General features: G+C 53.3%; 1 protein-coding gene across 12 annotated transcripts in view; it reads right to left on the reverse strand.

Annotated features, from left to right (window-relative positions):
• KIF17 (kinesin family member 17) overlaps window positions 1–26,198 on the reverse strand; it is a 45,671-nt gene that overhangs the window by 13,410 nt on the left and 6,063 nt on the right. For 11 of the 12 annotated variants that reach the window (XR_008482609.2, XR_013519843.1, XR_013519842.1 and 8 more), the window contains 6 exons: window positions 24,562–24,751; window positions 18,960–19,412; window positions 12,730–12,839; window positions 4,685–4,832; window positions 2,093–2,685; window positions 313–393 (listed from right to left, as the gene is read on the reverse strand). Coding sequence is in view for 7 of the 12 variants with exons in the window: in XM_035308005.3 (XP_035163896.2) it covers window positions 313–393; window positions 2,093–2,685; window positions 4,685–4,832; window positions 12,730–12,839; window positions 18,960–19,412; window positions 24,562–24,751 (1,575 nt within the window). In the remaining 5 variants the exon portion in view is untranslated. Of the gene's footprint in view, window positions 1–312; window positions 394–2,092; window positions 2,686–4,684; window positions 4,833–12,729; window positions 12,840–18,959; window positions 19,413–21,647; window positions 21,791–23,877; window positions 24,039–24,561; window positions 24,752–26,198 lie in introns of those variants that run through there. The other variant, XM_054258825.2, reaches the window with a different exon arrangement.

Consider the following 26,198-nt stretch of genomic DNA (forward strand, 5'->3'; position numbering starts at 1 on the left):
CTGCAGCCCTCATCCGTTGCACACACTGGGCCTCAATTCCTTTACACAAAGGCCAGCAAGGCTAAGGAAGCTTTGAAAGTCACCATCTAGAACAACAGGACTTTTTCACTCAATAAGAAGACGGTTCCTCCCACTGGACACTGCCTGGCCACAGGACATGGGCCACATGCCTGGGGAAGGCTGGGGTTGTTATTCTCAGATCATGGATGAGAAAACTGAGGCGCGGCAGGTAGGAGACAAGCTGGAGCTTCCTAGGAGGGTAAAGAGAACCCTGCCCGCCACACAGAGGGCCTGGCCCAGGGAGGTACTCACAGGCCTGGGCAGGAAGTCACCAGCCACCTTGGCTTCAGGCCTGGCATCCCCAGGCTCCAGCAGGTCTGTCGGCACGGGGTCCTGGGAGGAGAGAGGGGTCAGGGGAGGAAGAAGGCTGATTTGGGCCAGAATCATCCTCTACTCCCCCACCCTAGGCCTCACTTCAACTCCCCGAGGCCACCCACCACCCCTCAACCTCCCCTGCCTGTCACTCCGGAGAGAAAGGGCATAAAGTGGGAAAGAGACGAGGGGGAGAACAGTGAAGAGATGAAACAGGGAGAGAGGCATGTGGGGGGCACCTGCTGTGTGCCAGGAGCCTTGCCGCATCTGCTCATCTGAAGCATCCCCATTTTACAGATGAAAAAAACCGAGCACAGAAAAATCACACAACCAAGGAAGTGGTAGAGCTGGGACGTCTCTCTAAATAAACACACACAGACACAGACACAGACACACACAGAAACACACAGGCACACACAGAGAGACACAGGCACAGACACACAGACACAGACACACACAGGCACACGCAGACACAGACACACAGACACAGACACACACAGGCACACGCAGACACAGACACAAACACAGACACACACAGACACACACAGAAACACACACACACAGGCACACGCAGACACAGACACAAACACACACACAGAAACACACAGACACACACAGGCACACGCAGACACACACAGACACAGACACACACACAGGCACACACAGACAGATACACACACACATAGACACAGAGACACACAGACACACGCAGACACAGACACACACAGAAACACAGGCACACACAGACACACAGGCACAGACACACACAGACACAGACACACACAGATACACACACAAAGACACACACAGACACACACACAGACACACAGATACACACACATGCGCATGCACGTGCACACACACACACGGGAAAGGAAAGCAGAGGACAGAGAGAAGAAAAGATGACTTTTTTTCTTTGAGACAGAGTCTCGCTGCTGTCGCCCAGGCTGGAGCAGAGTGGCATGATCTTGGCTCACTGCAACTTCTGCCTCCCAGGTTCAAGTGATTCTCCTGCCTCAGCCTCCTGAGTAGCCGGGACTACAGGCACCAGCTACCACACCTGACCAATTTTTGTATTTTTAGTAGAGAAAGGGTTTCACCATGTTGGCCAGGCCAGTCTTGAACTCCTGACCTCAGGTAATCCACCTACCTTGGCCTCCCAAATTGCTGGGATTACAGGCATGAGCCACCATGACTGGCCAAGAGGAACATTTTTTAAAAACAAAAAGACTGTTGAAAAGGGAGAAGATGTTGGTCAGCGAGGCAGGATGGAGGAAGGGCCGCGTCCCAGGGGCCTCATGGTCACTGAAAGGTGGCTGGATCCCCACAGACCCCCCCCACCCAGTCATTATGGAGCTCACGAGCCAGTGAGGGTTGCCCAAGGCTCCTGCAGACCTGGAAGCTCACTGTAACCATGGCAACTGGGCAAATGTCCTGTACAGCTGTCCCTCCGTCAGCAGAACAGGTACCCACCTGGCATCACCTTGCATCTCAATCCCAACTTTCTTATTGAATTACAGAGCATGAGACAGAGCTTCTCCTCCCCAGACCCCTGGACCCCAGTGCCCCGAGCCAGCCACCAGTGCCAGAGCCACAGCAGACTCAGTGGAACCACAGCCACTGTGCAGAGCAGCAGAGACCATGTGTGTGGACAGTGTGCTCCGGGCCCCCAGCAAGCTCTGGTTGCTCTGTGTTCACATCCATGCATGACATCAGCTACCTGCACGGGGACCTTGGGGATGTCTGCCTGGGGTGCATCTGTCCTGGCTGTGGTGGAGGAGAGTCTGGCCAGCTTGGCTTCCACCTCGGCAAACGGGTCCCACAGGCCTAGTAACCCCTGTAGAGGCTCCTCCTGCGGCTCCTCTTCCTGGAGGTAGTTCTGCTCCCCCAGGAGATACCCAGCAGACTCCTGCCTGAGGCACTCATCCAGGAAGTATCTGCTGCCGGACTGCACAGTGGGCGTGCAGACCTCCACATTGGAGGGTTCCTCGGGCCCAAGGAAAGCCTCAGACACAGAGGTTTCTTCAAGCGTGGATGACTCGCTGGAGCCCAGAGAAATCTCAGACTTGGAGGGCTCCACCTTGCGCAGCTCCGCAAACCTGGAGGAAAGCTCAGTCTTGGAGAAATCGTCACTGGGCGGAGGGTCAGCTGTGGAGAAGACCTCGGGCTTTGCCACGATCTCATACTGAAAAGCAGGCGGGTACTCAGACCTGCTGGCAAACTCAGCCCTAGGCATGACCTCAGCCTTGGACATGACCTCAGCCTTGGACATGACCTCAGCCTTGTCGAGGACTCGCGCCTGCAGGACAGCCTCTGCAAAATGGAGAACTTCCTTCAGGCTTTTAAAGGGTCAGAGGGAGAGATCCTTCCCTAGGAGGTGGCCCCAAGCCCACTGTTTCTAAAAGCTTAAGAGTCAGAGCCTCCGAGGTGCCCCCAGAGGCTGGCTACAGCTTGCCTGCCTTCCCATTAGAACCCAAACCCTGCCTCCTTCCACCTCTTCCAGGAAGCCTTCCCTGACCAACACTGATTTCTCCAGTTTTTGACCTCCACAACTACTAAGCGCTGGGCTCTCACATCACACCCTGCCTTGGGACCACTCTTTACATACTGGCAGGCTTTGTGGGTCCTTGTTGCCTTCCAAGGCTGAGAGCTCCGCAGATTTCATGCCCAGGTGCCCTAGGGGCCCCCTCTGGAGCGCCCAGCACAGGGCTCTTGTCCACTGGATATGCTAGATCCATGGGAGCTAAATTAATGAATGCTGTGGATGAACGTCAGAGCTCCAGAAACCAGACCATCAGCTGGAGGCCTCATATTCAATCCAGACTAGAGGGAACACTCCGAAAAACAGAAAATTCCAGAATCTGCCTCCTCCTGTTCCCCTGGGTCTCCTACAGGAGTGGGTCTCCCTCCCAGCTGAGGCAGGGCTGCGTTCACATGGGCTCCTTACTGCTCCCGCTCAGGGGCTCCCGGCGCCTCTCTTACCTCCCACCCATTTCTTTATTGCTGTGTCCCAGGCCCCCCTAAGAGGGTCTTGATTTCCCCTTTGCTGAAATATAGCATCCACTCCCCAGCTAAATAGCCTGGATCTCTCTCAGCCTTGTTTTCCACATGGTTATGGGCAGATTCAGGGAGTCCTACCTCGCTGGACTGGGGAGAGGCTCAATGAGGGGGTGCAGGTAAAGCACCCACACAGTACCCAGCATGCAGTAACGCACGACAAGCGGTACTGACGGTGCAATCAGTATTGTCATCTTACAGGCCTGGATTCTACGCTGTCCATGAGTGCTAGGAAGTCTGGGCTTCTGGGCAGCATGGTGTCGAATGACACTGGTGTGAGAGAACATCCTAGGATGGCAAAAAGAAGACAAAAACTAAAGGCTGGGAGCGGTGGCTCACACCTGTCATCCCAGCACTTTGGGAGGCCGAGGCAGGTGGATCGCTTGAGCCCAGGAGTTCAAGACCAGCCTGGCCAACATGACAAAATCCCATCTCTACCGAAAACACAAAAAATTAGCTGGGTGTGGTAGTGGGCACCTGTAATCCCAGCTACTCAGGAGGCTGAGGCATGAGAATTGCTTAAACCTGGGAGGTGGAGGTTGCAGTGAGTTGAGATTGTGCCACTGCACTCCACCCTGGGCAACAGAGCAAGACTTCATCTCAGAAAAAAAAATTTTTTTTTTTTTAAAAGAAGACAGCAGGACGCAGTGGCTCACACCTGTAATCCTAGCACTTTGAGAGGCCAAGGTGGGTGGATCACCTGAGGTCAGGAGTTCAAGACCAGCCTGGCCATGGTGAAACCCTATCTTTAAAAAAAAAAAAAGACAAAAACTTCCAGACAGGTAAAAAGTTGTTGCTAAGGATTAAATCCTTATTATGGGATGTGGTTGCTTTGGTAACAGAGAGGCTCAAAAGTAAGAGAGACTATGGAAAGCACAGAAATGTGGGATTTGCCTCCAAAGAAAGGGTGGCACTTCATTGCTTATAGTCTGGTTGAGCTGGGGCCCAGCCTGCGGATAACCCATCCCAGTGCAGTGTTGTGGGTTAGAACACTAGCTCTGGGGCCAGACTGCCTGGGTTCAGATCCTGGCTCTCCTTTAGCACCTGTGTGACCATGGGCAAGTTACTTATCCTCTCTGTGCCTCAGTTTCCTCATCTATATAATGAGCATAATTGTGGTACCTACCTTGCTGGACCCTTGTGAGGATGAAACATTTTCCTGGGGTGTGGAAAATGTTCTGTGACGTAGTTACTACAGTGAGGTAGAAAGAGGCCACCTTCCCTTGAGACAGCCCCGGGGACAAGGAGGACCCACCTGTCTCCTTCCGCAGGTTCTCCTCCAGCGTGGACAGCCTAACATCATATGAGTTGCGCATAGCAGTGATGTCTTCCTCCAGCCTGGCCCGAGACTCCTGCTCAGCCTTATAGTCAGCTTTCAGGCGGGCCAGGCGCTCTTCATACTCCTGGGAGAGGGAGGGGATGGGCCAGAGGGCGGGCAGCATTTTATCATCATTTTGAAACCCACCTTTCAGTATTGTTATTTTTTGTTATTCAAACAATACAGAACATGTAAGTAAGCCAAAAGAATCCAGTTGTACAACACTGTGATAATTACTTGCTGGTGAAGACTTTTCTAAACTGTTCTTGATGCTTTTTGGTTTGGTTTTGGTTTTGAGACAGGGTCTCACTCTGTCCCCCAGGCCGGAGTGCAATGGCATAATCATGGCTTATTCCAGCGTCAAACTCCCGGGCTCAAGCAATCCTCCTGCCTCAGCCTCCCAAATGGCTAGGACTATGGGCATGCCACCGTCAGCTAATTTTTTAAAAAAACTTACAGGCTGGGCCCAGTGGCTCACACCTGTAATCACAGCACTTTGGGAAGCTGAGGCAGGTCACTTGAGGCCAGGAGTTTGAGACCAGCCTGGCCAACATGGTGAAACCCTGTCTCTACTAAAAATACAAAAATTAGCCAAGCATGGTGGCGCGCCTACAATCTCAGCTACTCGGGAGTCTGAGGCACGAAACCGCTTGAACCTGGGAGGTGGAGGTTGCAGTAAGCCGAGATCACTCAAGCCTGGGTGACAGAGTGAGACTCTGTCTCAAAAATAAAAATAAAATTAAAATTAAAAAATGAAAAATTTATAGAGTAGGGGGTCTCACTCTGTTGCCCGGCTTGGTCTCAAACTCCTGGCCTCAAGTGATCCTTCCACCTTGGCCTCCCAAAGTATTGGACTTACAGGCATGAGCCGCCATGCACAGCCTCTCAGTGTTTTGCTTTGTTTTTGAGACAGCGTTTCGCTCTTGTTGCCCAGGTTGGAGTGCAATGGCGCGATCTCAGCTCACTGCAACCTCCACCTCCCAGGTTCAAGAGATTCTCCTGCCTCAGCCTCCCAAGTAGCTGGGATTACAGGTGCCTGCCACCCCATGCCTGGCTAATTTTTTTTTTTTTTTTTTTAGTAGAAATGGGGTTTCACCATGTTGGCCAGGGTGGTCTCGAACTCCTGACCTCAGGTGGTTTGCCAGCCTCAGCCTCCCAAAGTGCTAGGGTAACAGGTATGAGCCACCATGCCCGGCACTCTCAGTGCATCTTTAACAGGCCAGTAACATACACATTTGTTTGCAATCTATTTTATCCACACAACAATATATCATGAACACCCTTCCACATAGGCAAATACCTTTCTGCCCAATTGTCCTCAACCCACCAATGATGAAATATGTTTTTATTCCCCCACTCCTCTCCATCTTTGCTATCACTGCAGCTCTCATCCAAACAGCCACCTGTTCCTCATTTCCATTCTTACTCTGGCCCCAACCTCTCCCCAACACAGCCATGGTGTTCATACCCTGATTAGGATTTGACATGGTGTCCCATGTTCATGGATGAAATCTAAGCTCCTCAACTTGACCTGAGTCCCAAGTGATCTGGCCCTGCCTATCCCTTGACGGCTATGATGCACATTTGGGGCCTCCTAGCCACACCCAAGTCCTCCTGACCCCAAGGCCTTTGCCCTGCTCCCTGGCAAGCACCTTCCCAGCTTAGTGACCCCCTCAGAGAGCCCTTCCCTGACCACTCTTGGAAGCCCCTCTGCACTGCTCTGTTCCTTCCTCTATTGCTTATTTTCCTTTCTGAGATGGAGTCTCACTCTATCTCCCGGGCTAGAGTGCAGTGCTGCAACTTTGGCTCACTGCAATCTCTGCCTCCCAGGTTCAAGTGATTCTCCTGATTCTCCTGCCTCTGCCTTCCAAGCAGCCTAGTACACACACACACCACCACACCTAGCTGATTTTCATATTTTTGGTAGAGACAGGGTTTTGCCATGTCAGCCTTGAAAAGTGATGGGATTACAGGTGTGAGCCACCTTGCCTGGCCTCTATTTCTTCTTAACATGCTTTCTGAGCTTCTATTGTGCTATTTAGTGTGTGTGTGTGTGTGTGAGAGAGAGAGAGAGAATTTGTTTTTGTTGGGGTGTAGGGTTGGAAAATGCCACCTTGCTTCTCCCCCAGGAAATGTTCATTCTGATCTTCCTGGGATGGTTTGTGAAACTTTTCCTTCTTGGAGTTGATCTTGCTGCCAGTGGCCTCTCCAGGCCCATTGCTGATGGTTTCTCCTTGCAAGACAATCTCTTTTCCTTGGCAATACTCCCGTTGCCTGCCCCTTGGGATCACTAACTGTTTCCTCCTTGAATGAAGATGTCTCCATCTTTTATGTTTTTATTGAGATGGAGTTTCACTCTTGTTGCCCAGGCTGGAGTGCAGTGGTGTGATCTCAGCTCACTGCAACCTCCACTTCCTGGCTTCAAGCAATTCTCCTGCCTTGGCCTCCCAAGTAGCTGGAATTACAGGTATGCGTCACCACACCTGGCTAATTTTTATATTTTTAGTAGAGATGGGGTTCACCACATTGGCCAGGCTGGTCTTGAACTCCTAACCTCAGGTGATTCGCCCACCTTGGCCTCCCAAAAGTGCTGGGATTACAGGCATGAGCCATTGCACCCAGCTTTTTTTTTTTTTCTTCTGTTGCCCAGGCTGGAGTGCAGTGGCACAGTCTCAGCTCACTGCAACCTCCACCCCCGGGGCTCAAGCAATTCTCTCACCTCAGCCTCCCGAGTAGCTGAGAACACAGGCACCCACCACCATGGTCAGCTAATTTTTTTGTATTTTTGGTAAAGATGGGGGTCTTACCATGTTGCCCAGGCTGGTCTGTAACTCCTGACCTCAAGCAATCTGCCCACCTTGGTCTCCCAAAGTTCTGGGATTACGGGCATGAGCCACCGCGCCCAGCCTCCATCTTGGGAAGACATGCTGCCACCTGCCTGCCCAGGATCGGCACTAGCCTGCTCCTCCTTGGGGAAGATTTCTCTTTCTTGGGTTTGGAGAGATGGGTCTCCCATTCCATTCTCCTGAGGCGCCTCCTGGGCTTTGGCTTTCACTTCTTTTGGGGGTTTTCAACATTTCACTACCCCAGGATGAGGACTCCTGGGGTACAGTCAAGGGCAGGACACACTTGCCCAGGGAAGGGGTGTGAACAGGTGCAAATGGGTGTGAACAGGTGTGATTGGGTGTGAATAATGTGTGAACTGGTGTGAACTGTATGAACAGGTATCAATGGTGTGTGAATGGGAGGGAGAGTGAGCTCTCTCAGCAGCACCCTCCTTCCTCATAGCCCTCCACAGCTGCCGCCTTCTGACACCAGGGCAAGGGCCACCAGTAGCTTCTTTTCCTTCTTTAGGTCTGCCTGTCTCTCCAGCTTCCTAGTAATCTCAGGAGCTGCTTCTTCTGCCTGAACCATTGCTTCCTTCATGATAGTCTCTATTTATTTGATTATAGTTTATTGTTGACCTCCCTCCGCTAGCAGAAGGCACCCTCCAGAGAACAAGAACCTTTTTTTTTTTTTTAGATGGAGTCTCACTCTGTTGCTCAGGCTGGAGTGCAGTGGCATGATCTCAGCTCACTGCAACCTCTGCCTCCTGGGTTCAAGTGATTCTTCCACCTCAGCCTCCTGAGTAGCTGGGAGTACAGGTGTGCACCACCACACCCAGCTAATTTTTTATGTTTTTGGTAGAGTTGGGGTTTCACCATCTTGGCCAGGCTGAAAGGACCATCCTGTCTTGTAGCCTCAGACCTCACCAGAGGAGGGATTGGATGAGCACCTGCGGAACCAGTAAATGCAAGAGCAGAACTGCAGGTTCACGGGCATGCAGCACATTCAGGCACCTGACACACATGGCCCGAAAGAAGGGCAAGGCACCATGAATTAAAGATCATCTGGGACCCTTTGCCTTCTGGAGTCACTGCTGATAGAGGTGCCTGCTACTGTAGTAAGCCAGAGAGACAGGACAAGGACAGGGATGGGGTGGGCAAGCACCATGGCACACTCCCACCCCTCCAGATCCCTTTGGCAAATACAAAGTGGCATAGACAGCACTGATTTCGGCTCCTAGGGAGGGAGACAAGGAGATGGGGAGTAATTCCGCTGTAACCATGCATTCTTCCATACATGTTTAGATACACTTGAACCTCAAAACAACGCCTGCAGTGTTACTGAGGCCCAAGGACACTCCATGACCAGGCAGCTCCTCAGACCCTGCAGCCCTCTCCTCCACTGCTCCTGCTCTTGCTGCCCTCCTCACCCAGCTGGCATCAGGACCTGTGACTCCAGTCAGCAAGCATCCCTGACTTCCTTACCCAGCCCCTGTATTGCTTTCTCCCAGCCCAGCTCTGACCCTGGTTAAACCCAGGCCTCACCCTAGCAATACATGGATGGAAACACACATATATGCACACACACACTTATGTACACATACACACAAGCGCACACCTGCACACATGCATGCACACACACATGTACACACACGTACACACCTGCACACATGTACACTTATGTACACATACACACAAGCACGCACAGGCACACATAGGCATGCACACATGCAGACACACATGCATATGTACACACGTACACAATGCATACACATGCACATGCACATATGCACACACATGCACACACAAATTATTTTATTTATTTATTTGGGTCAGAGTTTTGCTCTGTCACCCAGGCTGGAGTGCAGTGGCATGGTCACAGCTCACGTAACCTCTGCCTCTTGGGTTCAAGTGATACTCCTGCCTCAGCCACCCAAGTAGCTGAGATCACAGGCACGTGACACCATGCCCAGCTAATTTTTGTATTTTTAGTAGAGACAGGGTTTTACCACGTTGGCCAGGTGGGTCCTCTTATATGAGGCTGGTCTTGAACTCCTGACCTCAAGTGATCCACCCGCCTCGGCCTCGCAAAGTGCTGGGATTACAGGCCTGAGCCACCACGCCCAGCCCCATTCTCACTTTTAAACATGGGCCCTGAATCTCAGGCAGGTGGGCTTCTACATGGCTGAGCCCATAGCCCCGGTCCTACCTTTTAGCTCCATCTTCCCAACCCTCCACTCCCCCCACATTCCCTGCCTGTAAATCACAGAGACAGGGAGGCACAGGACTCCCTCACCTTCCCGTCCACGTGCGGATCTACCGGGAAGCTCCACCTCCTCGGAACCCAAGCACCCAGCCCCAGGACCTTGTGCCTGCAGTCCGCCCCCTCCTTCTTAGACCTCGACTTCTCCCTCTGCTGGATCACTCCTAACAGTCTACAAGACATGCCCTCTCACTTCCAACATTTAAAACATGAAAACCCTTTCTTGGCCCCACATCCCCCTCCAGCTAGCGTGTCCAGCACCCAGCACACACACAATATGCCTGTTAAGGACTGAACGGTGGAGCTGACCCCCAGTCCTACTTGGTACATGACACACAGCCCACCAAGGAGAAGATGCCCCTTCGTTTCATCCTCTTACATCCTCAGAAAGCATCAGGAAAGCCGCTAGCAGATGAGACAGAGGCTCAGAGAGCTCAACAACCTGCCCAAGGCCACAGAGCCCATAAGGATGGACTCACAGAAAGTGAAAGCTGGGCGGACCCTAGGAATCTTCTAGTCCAAAACTCTGGCTCAGACTGGGGACTGGACCCAAGCCCATGCCTTCTTCCCTACAAAGACAGGCCTCCTCCCTTTTCCTGAATGAAAGGGAAACACGGTTCCAGGCGCATAGTAGGTGCTCAATAAATATGAGAGTTGTGAAAAAGAGCACATGGAAGGGAGGAGGGAAGCAGGGATAGCAGAGGGGCGGGAGGCACAGACATCTTCAACCCTTCCTCCAAGCATGGCTCACAGAAGACACCTCAGGGTTTCTTGGAATCCTGGTGCCAGTAGCATCAGGCAGTAGCACTCTGACGCAGTGGCCACTGGACCACCCCATGAGGTGGAGGAGGCAGGTGACCCCTTCCCCAGGGCAGAAAGCACTCCCATCGGTGGCACCTCTGTGGGCCTGCCAGGAATAGCGTCGCTTCTCCCTAGTGACCACCAGGGGGCGGCAGTGCCCTACTTACTGGACAGCGGGGACCGCTGGCCCCACCGGGTTCTGGGAAAGGAAGCCTCCGTCCTGCGCAGCCCGCCCCACCCCTGCATCTGTGACCAAAGGTCCCCGGGCTGCTGTGTGACTCCATGCCCACTCCGAACTCCAGCAGGCTCACTTCTCTGGTTTCTGTGGGCTTGCCTGCGTTCAGCCAGGGTAGGCAGTGCCCGCCAAGGAGCTCCCAGAGCCTGCAGGGGCGGGCGGCATCCACTGGGGGCACCAAGGAGCCTCTCCCAAAACAGCACAGGTCCCACCCGTCACATTCAGCCCCGCCCCCCCCCCCCCCCCCCCACACACACACACACCGAGGCTCTAAGGTGAATTTTTCCCAGGCCTCCAGGCCGCAGAACTGAGTCCCTCCAGTTCTTCCCGTCTGCCCCAGAGGCTGGGCCCCAGGTCCCCAAAGGGTCCCCAACAGGGGCTTCCGGTGCCTGAGGGTGCACCCCAATGGGAGGTTGTAGTTGAGTGGCCGGGGTCCAGCTGTGGACACATCCAGGCCCAGTCCCTGGAGAGCTCGTTCTGCCTGGCATTAGGTTCCACATCAGGAAAAGCCCTAGCCTTTCTAATGGGACTATCAGGCCCGGCGCGATGACGGTTCACACCTGCAATTCCAACACTTTGGGAAGCTGAGGTGGGAGGATCGCTTGAGCCCAGGAGTTCAAGACCAGCCTGGGCAATGTAGACAGACCCCATCTCTACAAAAAAAATTTTAAATTAGCCAAGCGTAATGACACGCACCCGTGGTCCCAGCTACTTGGGAAGCCGAGGTCGGAGGAGCACCTGAGCCAGGGAGTTTGAGGCTGTAGTGAGCTGAGATTGTACCATTGCACTCCAGCCTGGGCGACAAGATGCTGTCTCAAAAATAAATAAATAGGGTTGGGCGCGGTGGCTCATGCCGGTAGCCCAGCACTTTGGGAGGCCGAGGCAGGTGATCACAAGGTTGAGACCAAGACGATTCTGGCCAACATGGTGAAACTCCGTCTCTATTAAAATAACAAAAATTAGCTGAGAGTGGTGGCACGCGCCTGTAGTCCCAGCCACTAGGGATGCTGAGGCCAGAATCACTTGAACCCAGAAGGCAGAGGCTGCAGTGAGCCTAGATGGTGCCACTGCACTCCAGCCTGGGCGACAGACCAAGACTCCGTCTCATAAATAAATAAATGAATAAAAAAAGAGACTGCCACATGTCAAACAGCACTGCATGCTCAGGTCTTAGGATGCAGCATTTAGGTGGGAATCTCTGGAAGCCAACAGAGCAGGGAGTCAGGGATGGAGCCAAAAGCAGGAGTTGGGAGGCCCTCCCATGCCTGGCAATGGAAATCCAGCTCTGGGGATCCACTCTGCCTCTGGAAATCAGGGGCATCACCTGACCCGCTGCTTCCAAGGAATGTTGGGAGGCACCCCTATGAGAGGAGCCAGGTGCCCCCGGTGGCAGCCTTTTCCGGGAGGCCAATACCACACACCTGTTGGTCACACAGGCTGCCTGGCTCAGACCCCGGTTGTTGGCGGCTGCTGGGGGACAGACTCCTCCCCACCTGACTGCCTCGCCTCTGCACAGGCCATTCCACAGCCGCCCACCCTTCAAAACCAAGGGGAGACCACACCCCAGAGATGCCCCCGCACCCCTCTATTATCACCACGCAGGCCCTGAGGCGGCACTGCCTGCAGTCTGGAGTCAGGAAGCTAAGTTCAAATCCTGCCTCAGACTCTTTGCCGTGTGACCTTGGGCAAGTCCTGGCATCTCCTTGAGCCTCTGCTTTCTTAGGATCAACCCCAGGGTGAAGGTGTGGTGATATCACACTGGAGCTGCGCCCTCCTTGGACCCCAGGGGAAGCCCTGCCCTTCCTGCTGGCCCCACCTGCCTGCCCCTTCTCCGTGTTCCCACCCACGTGGGTCTCACCTCCCGGATCAGCTGCTTCTCAGCCTCCATGTCATACTGGATCACAGGCGGGGGCAACAGCTTCTCCTCCGCCTGCACAGGGTCTGGGGGTGTCTGACTAGACAGCAGGGCTAGGGGAGACACAGAAATTAGCAGCCAGAATGAGAAATTAGCACATGATATGCAGGAAGTAAGCAGTAATCTGTAAAAAGATGACCTCATGGTAGGCCAGGCACAGGGGCTCACGCCTGTAATTCCAGCACTTTGGGAGGCCAAGGCAGGCAGATCACAAGGTCAGGAGATCGAGACCATCCTGGCCAAGATGGTGAAACCCTGTATCTACTAAAATACAAAAAAAAAAAAAAAAAAAAGAAATTAGCCAGGCATGGTGGCCTGCACCTGTAGTCCGAGCTACTCAGGAGACTGAGGCAGGGGAATCACTTGAACCCGGGAGGCAGAGATTGCAGTGAGCCAAGATCATGCCACTGCACTCTAAGCCTGGTGACAGAACAAGATTCTGTCTCAAAAAAAAAAAAGCAAAAAACAAAAAACAAACCTCAGGGTCATTCAAAAAGACTTTAAAGTGTTGAGCTTATTTCAAACACATCTCCATGTAAAAGGCTAAGTTAGTCATCTGACAAATATTTGTGGAGTGCCTTCATGTTCTACACGCTGAGGATGCAGCACTGAACAGACAAAACTCCACACCCACGCTGAGTTTTCCACTGGGAGGAAGAGGAGGAAGGCAGACAGCCAAGGTGAAATGCCTCGTTGTGGAGTTCAAGGCCCTCTCCACTCCAGCCCTGCCTGACCATCTCCCCTCAAGATAAGCAAGCAAAATGGGTAACACATTATAAGATAATGTGTACCGAGAAGAAAAAGCAAGCAGGGAGGGTGCCTGGGAGTTAGCAGCAGTGAATTATTTATTTATTGAGACCAGGTCTTGCTCTGCCACCCAAGCTGGAGTGCAGTGGTAGGATTATAACTCACTGAAGCCTTGAACTCCTGGGCTCAAATGATCCTCCCACCTGAGCCTCCTGAGTAGCTGGGACTACAGGCACACACCACCATGCCCAGCTAATCTTATTTTATTTTTTTTGTAGAGACGGGGTCTCATCATGTTGTCCAGGCTGGTCTCAAACTCCTGGGCTCAAGCCATCCTCTCGCCTCAGCCTCCCAAAGTGCTGGAATTACAGGTGTGAGCTACCTTGGCCAGCCCAAGTTGCCACTTAAACAGTGTGTTAGGCTGGGTGCAGTGTCTCTTGTCTGTAATCCCAGCACTTTGGGAGGCCGAGGCAGGCAGATCACTTGAGGTCAGGAGTTCAAGACCAGCCTGGCCAACATAGGAAAACCCTGTCTCTACCAAAAAAATACAAAAATTAGCCAGGCTTGGTGGCAGGAGCCTGTAATCCCAGCTACTAGGGAGGCCGAGGCAGGAGAATTGCTTGAACTGGATAGGTGGAGGTTGCAGTGAGCCGAGATCACGCCACTGCACTCCAGCCTGGGCTAGAGAGCGAGACTCCGTCTCAAAAATCAATAAACCAATAGCTTATTTATTGAAGACCTTTTAGTCAAGGCATGAAGGAAGCAGCGAGGAGAGGGCGGGCACAGGAGGGGCTTGCTGGACAGGGCCATGGTGAGTGCGAAGGCCTGAAGCGGTCATGGGCCTGCACTGTTCTGGCCCAGCCAGGAGGCCAGTGTGGCTGGAGGGGAGGGAGTGATGGGCAGGACAGAGGAAGAGGTCCTCGAGGGGTGAGGCCAGATCCTGAGGGCTTTGGCTGTGACTCCAGGTTGAAAAGGGCAGGTGTGTGTAGGGCAGTCACAGGCCCTGCATCTGAACAGGCTCTCCCTGGCTGCTGTGTGGAGAGTACAGAGGGGAACCGGGGCAGGTGCTGGAGACCTGTTGGTGGTGGGGGGCGCGGGGGGTGCAGAAACTCGGGCTGGAGGGCAGCAGTGAACAGGCTGTAGCCAGTTTTTTGTTTTTTGGGGGCTTTTTGAGACAGAGTTTTGCTCTTGTTGCCCAGGCTGGAGTACAGCGGCACGATCTCGGATCACCACAATCTCCCTCTCCTGAGTTCAAGCGATTATCCTGCCTCAGCCTCCGGAGTAGCTGGGATTACAGGGGTGAGCTGGGATTACAGGTGAGTAACACTCTGGCTAATTTTTTTCTATTTTAGTAGAGACGGGGTTTCACAATGTTGCCCAGGCTGGTCTCGAACTCCCGACCTCAAGTGATCTGCCCACCTCGGCCTCCCAAAGCGCTGGGATTACAGGCATGAGCCACCACGCCTGGCCAGGCTGTAGCCAGTTTTGAAGGTGGAGACAGCAGGATCTGCTGACCGACTGGACGTGGATTTGAGAGAAAGCGAGAAGCCAGGGGTGACCCCAAGGTGCCTGGTTTGAACACCTGAGGTCAGCTGGAGTGGGGAACTGCAAGCCTAGCAGATCTGGGGCCCGTCGAGTTGAAAGTGGGGCGTGTTGGGTTTGAAATGCTTATTACACGGCTGCATATTTAAGTCTGGAATTCAGAGGACACGGTATAGTACGTCTGAATTCTTTTCTATACTGCATCAAGTTTTACTATCTTGAGGGACTTGCTGGGCATTGGACTGCACTTCAGAGCTAATTCCTAGAGGCCGTAAACCACAGTCAGTGAGTCCATCTTTGATATACAAACCAATGAAGCCCAAGTCCACCCCCCAAGCCACCTGCTGTATGTAACTCTCACACCAAGCCAAGATTCCCCTTGCCCTGAACAGAGCCAGGGCCAGGCACCAGACAACCAGGATTGGGCCCTCAGCCCCAAAGTCCACCAGAATTATTCCAACCAGCTGGTCCCAACCTGCCTCCCAGGCCCTGCCATGCCTTTCCCACAGGAATTCCAATAAAGGCTGTGCCCTGGGCCCCCTGCTCTTCTCCTCCAGACCGATGCTGGTGCTTCCCCAGGGCCCTGTGGGGCATGCCCACCCTTGGGTCTCCAGGAGCACTGTGAGCCCGGGTGAACTTTCCTTTCAGTAGCTCTGACCTCTCTGTGCTGTCACTCAGTCACCTTTATAAATTAGGACACGAACATAAATTGCATGGCCAAGCTGTGGGGCACACATATCAGGAATGCAGAGGTGGTGGTAACACAAGGGACCCAGGTGAAGCCACCTTAGCAGCAAGTACAGAGAAAGGACAGCAGAGGACCAGCCTGGGGACAGCCCAGGGTTAGGAGGCTGGAGAGCAGGGAGGACTCACCCCCGGGAGCTGAGGAGAGGCAGCTGGGGAGGCAGGAGGGGACCCAGGGCAGAGGGCATCTGGGGAGCCAGGGCAGAGTGCCTCTAGGAAGCAAGGGTCTCATGAAGGGAGGGGGTCTGGTCTGCTGAGCCAGTTAGTGCTGAGATGGCAAGGCAAGACCTGCCCCAGGACAGTCACTGGGCTCCACAACAGGACACCACTGGTGACAAGGATAGCTTCAGTGGACCGGGACAGGGCCTGTCTGGGTAGGGGCAAGAGAGAGCGGAAGAGGAGAAACTGGGACCCGTAAAAGTAGACAGATGTTTCAAGTTTTGTTGAAAGGGAAAGAGGCATATGCCAGAGGGAGAAGCAGGGCGAAGCGGGGAATGTCTAACAGTGAGTCCTGGGCGGGGCACACAGGAGCTTTGGGTCAGGCATGCCTGGTCTCAAGGCGCAGCTGAAGTGAAGGCAGCATGCATTGTCTCTGGAGCCCACCATGCCAGGCCTGTGCTACCACACGTGTGGGATCTCAGGCAATTTTCCCAGAGGCATCACAGAACACACAAGGCAGGTTTCGCTATGATGCCCCCTTTACAGTTGAAGAAACTGAGGTTCTTAGGAGCTGAGTTGCTTGTCAAAGGAGCTGGGAGGTGAGCTGGCGATAACTGCCAGCTCTCAGCTACCACCCAGCACCACCTCAGTCACTCTGCTGGCTGGGCTCCTTGCTCCTCATCCAGGGACAGGGGTGCTAGCAGCCTCTACCCTGGGGGCTGCCTCCGTCACCACTAGAAGGCTGCACAGATGTCAGCTGCTGGGTGTGGGGGCAGAGCCTCCCCAACTCCCTCCTGGTACACTCACCATTCTTGTCTTCCCCCAATCTTGAGGGTGAGGAGGGTTGGGGTGAGGAGTAGGGAAAGAGGAGGAAGGCAGATGGTTGAGGTGGAATGCCTTGTCATGGTGTTCAAGGCCCTCTCCACTCCAGCCCTGCCTGACCACCTCCCATCACCCCTACGCCCGAGGCAGCCAGCAGGGGGCTCTGTAGTTCCCCAAATGCACCTTAGAGTTTTGCGCATCTCTGCACACACTGGACACTCTCATCCTAACAGGGAAATTTCTCCTCTTCCAAGATTCTGCTCAATTACTGCTTCCTCTGGGGAGCCTTCCTTGACTGACTACATCCCACCCACAGATAGATCTGGCTGACCATGCAGATCCTTTCTGCCCTGTACAACTGTCTGGCGTAGAGTGGGTCTCGCTGCATGTGATGGTCTACTAGAGTCTCCTTTTCCCTCAGGAGATTAGGTACCCCACGAGGCACAGCCTGCATCTGATTCATCTCTGTTTATCCAGTACCCAGCACAGCTCCACACACAGAGGAGGAGCTCACGGAACCTTGAATCAATGGATGGGTAGGTGAGTGGAAAAATAGATAAAAGAATGGATGATAGATAAAAGAATAGTATAGAGTGAATGAATGGGTGGGTATGTGGATGGTAGGGTGGATAGGGTGAGTGATTAGAATGCGTGAATGGACAGGTAGATTAAATGAATGGAAGATGGGTAGGTGAGTAGACAGAAGGATGGATATAGATGGATGGATGGATGGATAGATGAATAGACAGATGGAAGGATGGAAGGAAGACAGGAAGAAAGGATCTATAGATGAGTAGATGGGTGGATAGAAGGAAGATAGATGAATGGATGGATACATGGACAAATGGGAGGAAGGAAGGGTCAGTGGATGATGGATGCATGGATGGATGACAGATGAATGGATGGAAGAAAGGAAGGATCAATGAATGGATTGATGGATGAATGGATGGATGGATAGGTGGCTGCATAGATAGATGGCTGGAAGGAAGAAAGAAATGGATTGATTGATGAAATGGAAAGAGGGATGGGTAGATGAAAGGATAGAAGGAAGAATCAATGGATGGATGGATGGATGGGTGGGTAAGTGGGTGGGATGGATGGATGGATGAATAGGTGGGTGGGAGGATGGATGGATGGATGGATGGATGAGTACATGAATGGATGTGGGTGGATGGGTGGGTAGATGGATGGGTGAGTGGGTGGGTGGATGGGCAAGTATGCAGATGGATAAATAATGGGGTAGGTGGGTAGGTGGATGAAAAGGTAGGTGGATGGATGGGTAAATGGAAGGATGGGCAGATGGGTGGATGAAGGGGTAGGTGAATGGGTGTGTGTGTAGAATGGATAGATGGAGAGGAAGGTGGGTGGGAGGGGGATGAATGAACAGATAAGCCCAGGATTTTTCATGTTCCCTTCCCCAAGAGCTTCTGAGATAAGAAAATCTTAAGAGTCCTTCAGTTCCAAAGCCCCTTCAGGCAATACTGCAGGTGTGGGTTTCCACCTGCCAGGTGACAGCCAAATGCCGAGGTGCAAAAGCTGCAGTAACACAGTACCTGCGAGGAGCAGATGCAGCCGTGGGGACTGAGTCACCACACACAGCAGCAGACAGGGGCATGGTGGGGGGTGTGCTGGGTGTGTGGTGGGAGGTGTGGTGGGGGTGTGGTGGGGGCGTGGTGGGAGTGTGGTGGGGATATGGGAGTTGTGATGGGGTGTGGTGGGCATGGTGGGGGCGTGGTGGGAGGTGTAGTGGGGGTGTGATAGGGGTGTGGTTGGCGTGGTGGGCGTGGTGGGGGTGTGGTGGGAGTTGTGGTGGGGATGTGGTGGGGATGTGGTGGGGGGGTATGGTAGGGGTGTGGTGGGGGCATGGTGGGGGTGTGTGGTAGGGGTGGAGGGGATGATGGATGAGCAGATCAGAGGCAGGAGTGGACGACAGCCTGCAGCAGACGGGACAGGCCAGACAAGTGCCCTCCTGCTAGGGCACTGACAAGCACATGCTGTCTGGATGGCCACCACCCAGGGCCCTGCACTCACACTGGGCTGAGGGTCAGGAGGACGCTCCCACCGTCTTTCAGATGGGAAGTCAGAGGCAAGAAGACAGAGGGGAGGAAGTTTTCTCCTGGGGACCCGGCCCTCTCGCCACTCCCCCCACGTGGTCCCACCTGATAGGCAGCTGGGACTCATCTGCTGCGTCAGGATGGCCTTGAGCTTCTTGATCTCCTCCTGGTACTCGCGAAGCAGCGCATCCTTGGGGTCCTCGTTGATGCGCGGCTTGTTCCTGATGTTCTTGGCCCGGTTGGCGTAGCGCAGTGTGCTGAGTGTCTCATCATAGTTGTTGTCCGCAGGAGACAGGCAGGCCACCATCAGCGTCTTGGTGTTGCCACCCAGTGAGTCCTGCAGCAGCCGTGTCAGCTTTGAGTCCCGGTAGGGGATGTGCTTACAGCGCCCGTCCACCAGCGCCGAGATGACGTTGCCCAGTGCCGACAGTGACAGGTTGATCTTGGTGGCCTCCTTGAGCCGCTCGCCCGTGGCCCCAGTCTTGGACTGCCGCTCACTGCCCGCCAGGTCCACAAGGTTCAGTTTGCCCGCCCGGAGGTGGTCCTTGCCCCATTCATCTGCAGACAGACCGAGCAGAGGGATGAGGGCCTTGGTGAGTCCCATGTATCCATGGCCATCAGCATCAGGCACGGGGTGCTCACCGCCACCCACCGAGGGTTTTCCCTCAGCTGCAAGGGAGCCCCAGGAAGCGGGTGCTATTGTTTTATTATTTTTTGAGACAGAGTCTTGCTCTGTCACCCAGGCTGGAGTGCGATGGCACAATCTCCTGCCTCAGCCTCCCCAGTAGCTGGGATGACAGGCACCTGCCAGTACGCCCGGCTAATGTTTGTATTTTTAGTAAAGACCAGTTTCACCATATTACTCAGGCTGGTCTTGAACTCCTGACTTCAGGATTTCCGCCCACCTTAGCCTCCCTAAGTGCTGAGATTACAGGTGTGAGCCACTGCGCCCAGCCTGCAAGTGCTATCATTGTGCTCATCTTACAGATGGGTAGACTGAGGCTCAGAGAGGGCATAGAACTTGCCCAAGGTCACACAGCTGCTAAGAGCTGTAGCCACCATCAGAACCCAGGGCAGGCTGCGTCCAGGAGCAGGGGCTGGAGCTGCAGACCATTCTGAGTTCGACAGGGCTCCTTCTGGCTGCCACAGCTGCTCTCAAAGGCTTCCTGCAAGGTCAAAGGTGGAGAAGGCGGGGTGCGGCTGGCTCACCAGGGAGTTATGTCCTTCAACGCAGAAAACATCTGCCTTGGAGACTCCCTGGCCCGGTTCCCAACCCAGTCCTGTCTTCTCCCTGCTGTGTGGCACTAGCAGGGCCACCTACCTCCCAGAGTCTCAATTCCCCACATCAACAAAATCCGACTAACAATGGCTCCCCATTAGAGTCTGTTGTGCGACAAAGCGGCAGATGTGAGAAGCCACGTTAGCTCTTTTCCACTTGCCAGCAACGTCAGCACACAAAGCCGCTGCCTCTGTGCTGACATGCAGGGCTGTGCAGAGCTCCACAGAGATGCTTTGAAGACAAAACAGGATGGAGCTGACGGTCCCCCCACCCGTCTCTCGCCTGAGTCACTGCATTGCTGAAAGACAGATCGAGGCCTTGCCTTTTCCTACACATGAGCTAATGTCAGCTGGGGCTGGTGAGGAAGCCTCTGAGTCTATCACTGGACATGCTCTTGCACAAAACCTGATGTGACTCTTCTGTGTAACTTCTGAGCATGTCAGGTGTGATTCTGCAGGTGCTGACTCTTCACCACCTATGTATAAACTGTGAACTGAAATACGGACAGAACCGCTCCCGGGTGTAGACCTCAGTCTACGATCCTCAGTAGAACTTCTCTTTTTCTCCTTTGAGACAGGGTCTCAGTCTGTCACCCAGGCTGGAGTGCAGTGGTGCGAAACTAGCTCACTAGAGCCTCGAACTCCCAGGCTCAAGCAATCCTCCCACTTCAGTCTCTGAGTAGCTGGGAACGCAGGCATACATCACCATGCCCAGCTAATATTTTTCTTTTTAGAGATGGGGTGGCCCTATGTTGCCCAGGCTGATCTCGAACTCCTGGCCTCAAGTGATCCTCCCGCCTTGGCCTCCCAAAGTGCTGGGATTACAGGCCTGAGCCACTGTACCCAGCCCAGTTGATTTTTCTTTAGTTGACAGGTGTGCCTGTGGTCCCAACTACTCAGGAAGCTGAGGCAGGAGGGATACTTGAGCCAGAAGTTCTATGATTGCACCACTGCAGTCCAGCCTAGGTGGCAGAGTGAGACCCTGTCTCTAAGAAAAGGACTGGAAGGAACTTGGAGTCACCCCTTTGGGAAGCTCTGTGCAGCACAGACCAGGAGCCGTAACCGCATTTGTCATCTTTGCTCTAGGACCCATTCCAGGGAACTGAGTCTGAAGAGATGAGTCTCAGACAAGAAGAAGGTCTGTGCACACGGATGTCCATCATGGCATGACTTCCAGCACTGGGAAACTGGGAACCACTGGTTGTGGACTGGTTGGAAAAGGGCAGGATCCAAGCCACTACACATGGTCATGAATACACGGTGACAGTAACACGGAGATGCTCAGTGATGGCAAGAGACATGAAACTGGGGTAACCCTACATGGCATAAGATTTCAGTTGTGCTTGAAACTTTTGGAGGAAAAAAAGGATCAAAAGAAAATAAGGGCTGGGTACAGGGGTTAACGCCTGTAATCCCAGCACTTTGGAAGGCTGAGGTGGATTGCTTGAGTCCAGGAGTTCGAGACCAGCCTGGGCAACATGGCAAAGCCCTGTCTTTACAAAACATACAAATTACCTGGGTGTGGTGGTGTGTGACTGTAGTTCCAAGCTATTCGGGAGGCTGAGGTGAAAGGGTTGGTTGAGCCTGGGAGACCGAGGTTGCAGTGATCTGAGATTGTACCACTGCACTCCAGGCTGGGCAACAGAGCAAGGCAGTGCCTTAAAAATAAATAAATACAAATTATTTATATGTGCACTCACATTGGTTTGTTTTTAAAAAAAAAAAAAAAAAAGCCCAGGCGCAATGGCTGACACTTGTAATCCCAGCACTTTGGGAGGCCGAGGCAGATGGATCACTTGAAGCCAGGAGTTTGAGACCAGCCTGGCCAACATTTTTAGCAGACACCAAACCCCGTCTCTACTAAAAATACAAAAATTAGCTTAGTGTGGTGGCGCATGTCTGTGATCCCAGCTGCTCACAAGGCTAAGGAAGGAGAATCACTTGAACCTGGGAGGCAGAGGTTGTAATCAGCCGAGATTGCGCCACTGCACTCCAGCCTGGGCAACAGAGCTGTCTCAAAAAAACAAAACAAAACAAAACAATGTGTGTACGTATGTAATATAAAAAACCATATTATAAATATGAATAATTATTATATAAATATAATGCTTAAATGTGTTTAGATGTCAGAACTATGAGTAACTGTTCCCTACCATTCTCTACTTTTTTTTTTTTTTTTGAGACGGAGTTTCGCTCTTGTTACCCAGGCTGGAGTGCAATGGCGCGGTCTCGGCTCACCACAACCTCCACCTCCTGGGTTCAGGCAAGTCTCCTGCCTCAGCCTCCTGAGTAGCTGGGATTACAGGCACATGCCACCATGCCCAGCTAATTTTTTGTATTTTTAGTAGAGACGGGGTTTCACCATGTTGACCAGGATGGTCTTGATCTCTTGATCTCGTGATCCACCCTCCTCGGCCTCCCAAAGTGCTGGGATTACAGGCGTGAGCCACCGCACCCGCCCCCCATTCTCTACTTTCTTACCATCGTCATTGAGCTTGCATTCTTCTTCTTCTTATTATTATTATTTTGAGATGGAGTCTCACTCTGCAGCCCAGGCTGGAGTGTAGTGGCACGATCTTGGCTCACTGCCACCTGCACCTCATGGGTCCCAGTTCAAGCAATTCTCCTACCTCAGCTTCCCATGTAGCTGGAATTACAGGCACGAGCCACCATGCCCAGCTAATTTTTGTATTTTTTAGTAGAGATGGGGTTTCACCATGTTGGCCAGTCTGGTCTTAAACTCCTGACTTTGTGATCTGCCGGCCTCGGCCTCCCAAAGTGCTGGGATTATAGGTGTGAGCCACTGCACCCGGCTGAGCTTGCATTATTTTATAAAGTGAATGTGTAGCCAGCCTGCCTCATCCTTCAAACCCTCTTGCAAAGACCAAGAGGTGCCCCCCAAACCCACTCCCTCCTCCTCCCTCCTGATCAGTCCTCAGTTGCCCTGGTCTCTGCCCCTCCCCAAGCTGCAGCACTGAGGCTGTGGCCACACTGTCCCACCCCTCCCCTATCAGTACCCCCAGGACACTCAAACTGATGGCCTCATACCCAAGCAAGCATTAGGGCTTGGCCCAAAGCCAGGTCACCACACCAGCTGGGCAGTGTGTCCAAGAGGTTCCATCTACCCAGGCCTTGACCCTGGGTGGTGCAGTGGTGTGATCTCAGATCACTGCAACCTCTGTCTCCCGGGCTCAAACAATCCTCTCACCTTAGCCTCCCGACTAGCTGGGACTACAGGCATGCACCATCACACCCAGCTAATTCCTGACCCTGATCCCTGGGTCAGGGATCTCTCCGGAATTCTATTGCCAGTTGGGCTGAGGCCACCTCCTGCTCCACTGCTCTCTGGAGTCCTAGTCATGATGGACCACAACTTGGAGGCAGCTGCAGTATTCATGGGAAAACCCAGATATCAGGGAGACCCGGGTTCAAATCCCAGCTCCACCAATTAGCGGTGGTGAGACCTCCAACAAGCAATCACTTTGCCTCTCAGAGCCTCTGTTTCCTCATCTATAAAATGAGGATTCTGGTGCCTGTCTCTAAGACTGTCATGGGATTTAAATGGAATGAAGGGTATAAAAGGTTTGATACTGCAGATGGCCAACAGGGGCCCCAAAATAAACATGGGTTTCTTTCCTTCCTCTTCTCTTTCTCAGCAGCTCTTCCAGAAAAAATAATATTGAGATGACTGAGGAACAGAGAATGTTAGAGAGAGAAGAATCCATAAGGTCTGTGTGATACACACTCTGGAGGAAGAACACAGGATGGAAGCCAGGCTCTGACATTAGTTCCTAGTTGGGCGACCTCGATTTCTTCATCTGTAAAATGGGGATGATTCAGTATCCACCTCATAGGAGTGCTGTAGGAGTAAGTATTGCAGGAGTAACGCATTACCGGGCACACTGGCCGGGCGTGCCGGCTCACACCTGTAATCCTAGCACTTTGGGAGGCCAAGGTAGGACGATCACTTGAGCTCAGTTCAACCTGGGCAACATAGCAAGACCCTATTTCTACAAAAAATTAGCCGGGTATGGGGGGTATACCTGTAGTCCCAGCTGCTCAGGAGGCTGAAGTGGGAGGATCACCCAATCCTGGGAGGCAGAGGTTGCAGTGAGCCAAGATCACCACTGCACTCCAGCGTGGGTGACAGAGTGAGACCTTGTCTCAAAAATAAATAAATAAATAAAAATGGTCTGACACTCAGTGTTGGCTGCCAGTGTTCCACTCTTGCTGCTGTGTATCCTGGGAGCACGGGTCCCAGAATCCCAAGGACCCTCTTGGGTTTCCTCCAGGCAGTTAGAGTATCTCTTCCCACTTTCTAGGGGGCTCTTTCAGCCCTGAGAGGTGGCATGCCTTGGCTAGTAGGACTGAAAGTGTGGCTGGGTCATCTGTCCACACCCCACCCACCCCCCACAGCGGCCTCATGTACCCATGGCAGAGATCTCAATGCTGATGGTGAAGATGGAGTGGGAGCGTGAGGAATCCTTGTTCATCAGTGTGTAGCCGACAGAGCGGTTCTTCCAGCCGGCCTCCATAATGCGCTCACACTGGGCCACGCTGTGCACCGTGTGCATGGACAGCCCCTTCACGTACACGCCCTTCTCCGGGTGCTCCTTCAGCTGAGGGAAGAGCAATGGGTCAGGGGTGGAACCTCCAACCTCCAAGGGTTTGGGCTAGGGATGGTCAAGGAACCAGAGAGAAGGGCCCCATCCAGACCGCCCTCGCCCTCCCGCAGTGTGGGCTGGCACCTCATGCGCCTGTCACAGGGAGGGGTGCGTTCCAGGCCCCAGCAGCCTCAAACCTACCCCTGCCTCCTACTTGCTGTGGGACCTTCAGCCAGTGACGACCTAAGCCTCAGTTTCCACATCTCCAAAATGGGCAATGAGACAGCTACCTCATAGGGATATGGTGAGGAATCCATAAAATAAGGCACATACAATGCTTAGCATGGTGCCCAGCACCTAAGCGCCCCATAGATGCCAGCCACTGTCTGTGCTGTTGTCATGAGTGCTATGAAGACAAAGGTAGCTTTCCGTTTGGGAGCTTCAGATCTCAGGGGCTGACCCTGTCATCGCCCACGGGCCCTGAGCACCGTCTCCCTTCATCCTGACAGGGCTCCAGATCCCCTCTGCCTCGGCTCTAGAACCAGGGGAATGCCCCCAAACCCTCAGATCACAGGTGAACAGCCACTTGTTGCCCAGAACCCCTACAGGCTCACAGCTCAGAGGCCCCCAGCCCTCAGGGCAGTGGCAGCAGTAAATTAATTTATCTGATGGCTCCCTGCTGGCTCTCCAGCCAGCCAAGTCATTTAGTTGCTGACACAGAGATGTGAAACACAATATTTTTCAAACGTGAGAGGAAATAAAACCACTCTGCCACAAGAGCAGAATAAATGAGGACAAAGGAATTTGTCTGCCAAGTGTCCCTGCAGGTTGGAGCCACCCGAGGCTCAGCTTCGGGCAGCATTGGGGGGTCCCGGGTGGGCTCAGGACCCTGGTGTGGGAGGGACATGAGTGGGGGTCGGGGGACAGGCACGGGCTGGTCCTATCTGCTCAAGCGTGGAGAAACAGCCAAGCCCCACCAACAGACTAGACTTCATGAAATAGATGAGCAGCTGATGCCCAGAAAGGGGAGGTGACTTGCTGAAGGTCGCAGCTGTTAGTGGGGTCACAGCTGATGGAAGGCTCCGGGGCAGGGCAAGAGAGAGGCGGGAGCATCCTGCAGTGGCTGAAGCTTGACATGACAGAGGGTGGGTCTTGGCCCAGACTAGAGGTAAGGAGGGAGCCCAGAGGATGGAGGGCGTGTGGCCTGGGGGCACCCTGCATGCCTGCTCCAGGCAGAAACCCATTCTCAGGCTTGCTGGCTGGGGAGGTTCATTTGCCTCTCTAGGCCTCGATTTTCTCTTCTGTAAAATGGGGATGATAACTCCTATTTCTACAAGATTATTATGACAATTAGGAAGAGAACAGATCTAAAGAAAAGTTCTGTGGGTACTTAGTGGGAGTTCAGTGAATGCAGGTCACAAAGAGGACGAGGTCGCTGTCTCAGGCCTGAGTAATCCAGGAG

This window comes from Callithrix jacchus, chromosome 7 (assembly GCF_049354715.1).
Source record: "Callithrix jacchus isolate 240 chromosome 7, calJac240_pri, whole genome shotgun sequence".
Classification (NCBI taxonomy): Eukaryota; Metazoa; Chordata; class Mammalia; order Primates; family Cebidae; genus Callithrix; species Callithrix jacchus.